This window comes from Apium graveolens, chromosome 11 (assembly GCF_009905375.1).
Source record: "Apium graveolens cultivar Ventura chromosome 11, ASM990537v1, whole genome shotgun sequence".
NCBI classification, from domain to species: domain Eukaryota; kingdom Viridiplantae; phylum Streptophyta; class Magnoliopsida; order Apiales; family Apiaceae; genus Apium; species Apium graveolens.
The window spans coordinates 198,443,466-198,449,465 of record NC_133657.1 but is presented as its reverse complement, the minus strand read 5'-3'; the positions used below and the strand labels follow the sequence as shown (position 1 = coordinate 198,449,465).

Below are 6,000 nucleotides of genomic sequence, written 5' to 3'. Positions count from 1 at the left end.
TCTGGATCCACATCTCCACTTCATTCAGCTGCACCTTAACAGGGTCCTCCCCTGCCTTAATCTCATTAACAACTAGCATCGCCCCGTCAAACGACCACGGTCCATTAGAGAGCATCCATTTTAGGTCATCTTTATGATAAAACTGGAATAAGAACACCCCTGAATTCAAAGCTTTGATAGAGATTCCCATTGCTGGCCTCCATAAATCTGCTAGCTTGGATTTCATAGCACGGACATTCAGATTCTTCTCAGTCAAAAACCTTCCCACCAAACACAATTCAAATCTGTTATTTTCCTCTTCGAACTCTTCATCGAACACCATTTCTTCATTTTCCTCATTTGATATATCTAAGTCAGTCATCATGACATCAAGGTTGTCCATGATTGAATTCACAGACCTCCCACACTTTCTTCTGGTACAGAAAAGGAGAGAAAAACTCACGCTCTCACATAGAAAAGGAGAGAAAAGGATACTGCTTTTTTAATATCAATTTACTTATTATGGATTGATATTTTATAATTAAAAATCAATTTGAAATTAAAAAATTATTACCCTGCCTACATTTTTTTAAGTATAAAATATTATTTTATAAAATTTAAAGAAATAATGGGATCTTAAAATTTACAATTACGACGAAAATATGAACAAAAAACATACTGATCAACTTTATATAAATCTGAACTTTTTAAATATATTGAAAATGTTTATTATTTCTAATCATAATTTTGTTTGGTAAAATTTGACAACTAAAATATATATGAGAAAAATATTAAATATTTTTAATGATTTTAAAACATAATAGACTAAATTTTACATCCTTTAAAATAGAAATTTTGAATTTAAAATTAGTAAAACTTGATAAGATTTTAGAAACTTAAAATTTGTCTTATAAATGGTTTGTTAAACATCCGAAATCTGTCACCTTGTTGTAAGTCAGTCCAGCTAGAATGATATTTTTGATATATGAGCCCGAGTTTAACGATTACTTTGAAATTTAAACCTTTCTTAAAATTCAGCTGATAACATTTCCATCCGACACACACGAGGACAGCTACAGCCAAATAACAAAGAATGCATCCAAGAGTGCTACAGCAAGAACAAAGAATAGTCTTGCCATTCCAGAAAGATCACTGATAGCACCTACATTTTCTACCAGTTCAAGAACTTCAGATGCAACAAAAAAGTCGACTCCAAGTATCATTACTTTCTTAGTCGGACCACCTAGGGAAAGTCTTATAACACCATAGCAGATTAAAATCATTAGGATGATTAAACGTGAAATGGTGCGTTTTACAGTGCCAAAGGTAACAACAGCCCATATGGTATAATCCCAGTTGGTCGAACTCCAGTTTCATTAAATTCAGCATAATGAGAATACCACAAGGTCATCTCAAACATGCCTAGAAAAAAAACCAATGTTACACAATTCTGCAACGGAAGAACCTCTTTCCAGAATTTCACATATCGAGTGAACTAATATATGCCTAACAAAACAAAGCCTAGCGACATAAACTCGTAAAAGTTCATAAGGTGTGCCATTCTACCGGGCAGGTAACCTGTAGGATTTTTCCATATAGATTTACCCTCAACTACAAGTTGCTCAAGACGAGGATCAGTGTGTAAAATACAGATTATAAATCCCAGTTGATTGATCTCAGAGGCAACATTGAGGAATAAGTAAAAGGAATATTTCCTATTTTCTTCAGAATATATAACAACAAAGATCTAACTATACATATTAATTAGCCTAAATATTACAGCATCATGTTCTACATGGGTATTTTGTGTATTTTTGTATACTTGAGATCAAATTGTATCAATTTCATAGGCTGAGATGGTGCTACCCGGCACAGTGTGTGAAGAAACCTATTTTAAGAGCAAACAGAATACTGATAAATCTTCTCCGGCTTAGATTTATGAGGAAAAGAACGTTTGCCATCACTAACCGAGCCTTAATTTATAAAATCGAACAAGAAAAGAAAAGCATCCACTTGATTAGATGGGAAAAAAATGTTGTGAATGTGTCAACTTCAACTGTTTCAAGAGAATGGGAAGCAAAATCCGTAATGGATATTGTTTACCATCCCATCAAGAAACTTGTAAAGCAGTACACATGCATAGGGGATTCCAGATCTGAATCGAAATTTAAACATTTACTGGCAAAAGAACTTCATAAGCAGGACTGAAAACACCATGAAAACGAAAGAGTACACATAATGTAAATCATCTTGCCCAAATTATTACATCACATTTATAAAACATGAAAATCATACCCCCAAGCGATGTAACGGGCCTTTTTCTCTGAATACAAGAACCCGAGCCATAGCCTAGTTAGAAGACACTGACTGCATAACATCAAGTTTGCATCTCTCTTTCGATTTGTATAGTTACATGGCTGATATTATACTCTTTTTTGATATAATCCACAACCTTGTCCAGTACCATGTCAGCATCAGCTTCAGGCTTCACCTTTACATGACAAGCTAGTAGCACTTTGCCTACTGTAATTGCCCATATATGCAACTCATGTATTGCAACTACCTCGTCCATCTCACAAAGTCCTTTCTCAAGCCTTGTTGCGTCGATTTCTCGGGGTGTGTTCTCCATCAGAACCTCCCATATGTTGCCCAACATGTTGATAGTAGTTCCCAGAACAATTACGGAAAAGATGAGTGTGCATATCAAATCAATGATCTTCCACTCAGGTTTATACCATATAAGTGCTCCACCAATCATCACCCCAATGCTCTGAATTGAATCCCCTAATACATGAAGATATGCACCCTGAACATTGATGTTGCGTTGCTTCTTTTGCTTATGTTCACCTTCAGATTCAGAGGAAGGACCAAGCAAAGGTACGGTATGATCTGTTCCATGAGCATGGTGATGATGCTTATCATGTTTGGAATGCCCCGCTTTGTTCACCACTTCGGTTGTGATTGTCACTCCATGGGTGTGCATATCATCAGAGTTCTCATGGTTGTGCTCGTGCGCATGATCATGATCCTGACCATGACTGTGGCCATGATCGTGGCCATGACCGTGGCCATGACTGTGGCCATGATCGTGCCCCAACAAAACAGCCATGATAATATTAACCACTAGACCGAAAGCAGAAACAAGAAACATAAGGAAGCCCTGAACTTCACCTGTTTCATAAAAGAATCTTGAAATGGCTTCATAGACAAGGATCCCAGCAAGAAGCCATATCATTTGAATTGAGACCAATGCTCCGAGAATCTCAATTCGGAAAAAACCATAAGACTGACGAGGTGTAGCTTCCCATCCCGATGCCCACAGTGAGAACAATGAAATTGCAAAAGCAGCAACATCTGACAACAAATGAGCCGCATCTGTCAAAATAGCTAGACTGTTGGCCTTAATACCTCCAACAACTTCTACGGTCATAAATATGATGCATAGAGCAACAGCAATCAAAAGCTTTCGCATGGAATCACTACGTTCTTTCGCTTCTTTGGGACTGGATAAAGAATCAGAAAATCCACATGGTGCTCCATCACAAATTTTATTCACACCTGATGTCCTCTCTTGAACTTGAAGATCTCCACATACCTCCACGATGTGTCCTTGTTCAGAATGATGCGTATCCATCTGAATGTTTACAATAAAAATGAGTTAAGTATGACATCCATATTATTAGAACTTAAAGCTGAAAATATAAATATATAACTAGTTGCTGCCTATGAATTAGAAGGTGAATATATCAACTGAAAATGCAATAGATCACGTAAGACAAAGTTCAACAATCTAAGTAGACAAAATGTGACTAAATAACACAACAAAAAAACTTTAAAGAAGAACGATATTAGAAGCCATAATAAACATACATTAATCCCAAAGTAAGAGTACCACAACAGACCAAAGGTCACAGTTGTCAGAAGCAGTCCAAGGGTAAAACCTAAAGTCTTGAACAGAGATTAGCAAACAACCGAACATAGTTCAGAGATTGCAAAATGAAGGAGTATTAGGGTTCTGATCGATTTTAAATACTAAGCGGCTTCATGGTCAGATCTATGAACACGTAAAAGTTCTCGATAATCATATCATCTAATAAATCAACTGCATTCATGGGGTAAATCATATATTACCATAATTGGACTTCATTTTCCAAGCAAGCAAGGCTCTCATAAGAAGATGCTCAAAAGATGTGTCTGAACTGGAATCATGACACGATTTGTTTCTTAAACTATGTCTAGTAACACCAAGTACAAGGAGAACAAAAAAACAACATTCTTCGATATTTATAAACTAAAACTGTTTTTAAGAGCCATTAACATTCACCCACACATTCAGTAATTTCGCACAACCAAAACAAAGCACTATAGCTATAATTCTCAAACACATCTATAGCAATAAAACATATGCATACCTTAAAATGAATGGAGAACGTAACGAAAATAAAATGGAAGAAAATCCCAAATCTTGAAACAGAAACTTGAAACATATATGATGATAAGCATAAGGATGTGTCTATATATGCACACTTGGCGCGGAATTGCGGAAAGCCATCGGCCCCACTGTGGCATCATCAACCGCATTTTACATGTGAACCTTCTATAATTAAATATTTCAAACCATATTATAATATATATTATTTAAAGTCATCCAAATCAATTTCTTTGCTCATTTTTTCACTTCCTAACTCAACAACCATCAAATACCGTACAAAATACAATAAATTGCTTGTATACAATTCAATCATATAAAAATCACTATGCACAAATGAATTAAATTGATCAATATATCAGATTATATTTGTCCATTCTAAAAATAAAACTATAGTTTAAAATGTGCTACTTATATCTATAGATTACAACATTTTCTTATATAATCAAACAATGTATCAGTAATCCGATCACTAAATACACACACACAACACGAACTACAATTCCACTAATAAATAGCCTACAAGCTTTATTTTACATCAGCCAGAAAGGAATAACAACTCGATTACACTATTCATCACTAAAAATAGATTTATTTATATAATCATACATATCCGTAATCCGATAATTAAATACATACATACACGAAACAAACTACGATTTCACTAACAAACAGCGTTTCACTAACAAACAGCCTACGGCTACAAGCTTCACACAATAAATTACGTAATATTCCATCAGCAAGAAAGAAAATAACAACTTGACAAAAAGGCGAAAACAGACAAACCAAAAAACAGGATAAGGCCACCTCAACAACACCACAACTATCCACAACCTAGTAATTAATTCGATTTTCGATAACTCAATTCAAATCTCCAGCTTCATTCATAAATCAACAACCAATCAAATCCACATAATCATCATCACATACATAATGAACACAAACAAAACACAACATCAATATAAACAAAAAAATTTCACACACACACAATTTATAAGAGTTAGATAGATGTTACCTTGCAGGATAAGGAGGTGGAGCGAGAGGGATGAACGGAGGAGTGAATTATTTGTGTGTATAGGTGTAAGTATAGGTGTAAGTATAGGTGTGTATAGGTGGCAAAGAGTGTAGGGTGGTTTATATAAAGGCCACTAGGGTTTTGTAAAAGGGGGATATTCTGAAGGGAGGGATCAGAATCGAATCAGTTGGGAAGAGGGAATGGGGTTAAAAAGGAAATTGGTTTCGGTTTCGCTCACCCCGAAAATTAATAAAATTAATAATTGTTTATAATGATATAAATTATATTTAAAAGAATTATAAAAAGGTTGTGGTTTTTATTGTCATTTTGTGGAGCCTTGCAGTTTGATTTATGGTAGGGTTGAACGGGTATGGTTTTAGAATTGAATTATCAATTGTTTAATTGATTATTTAAAGTTTTTTATTCATTAAATTTAAATTTTTAATTAAAAAGGTTATTTAATTTGTTTTTGATTTATTTTTATAAGATATTTATATTTAATTACTTAAATATAGATGCGATAGTAAAAATAAAGTTGATTTTACGTACACAATTTCCCCACAAAAAAAAATCATAT

The 6,000-nt window shown here is 34.4% G+C and overlaps 1 protein-coding gene across 2 annotated transcripts; it reads right to left on the bottom strand.

Moving 5' to 3' along the window:
* Window positions 1-2,170: 2,170 nt before the first annotated feature.
* On the bottom strand, window positions 2,171-5,655 carry LOC141697407 (metal tolerance protein A2-like). Of its 2 annotated transcripts, none has more exons than XM_074501773.1 (2): window positions 5,424-5,655; window positions 2,171-3,613 (listed from the first exon to the last, which is right to left on the bottom strand). In XM_074501773.1, the coding sequence occupies exon 2, from the start codon at window positions 3,611-3,613 to the stop codon at window positions 2,357-2,359; it is 1,257 nt and encodes a 418-aa protein (XP_074357874.1). In that variant the 5' UTR covers window positions 5,424-5,655; the 3' UTR covers window positions 2,171-2,356. The 2 variants fall into 2 exon arrangements, with proteins under 2 accessions (XP_074357874.1, XP_074357872.1); XM_074501771.1 differs by lacking the exon at window positions 5,424-5,655 and adding an exon at window positions 4,392-4,519.
* Between the last annotated feature and the right edge of the window lie 345 nt (window positions 5,656-6,000).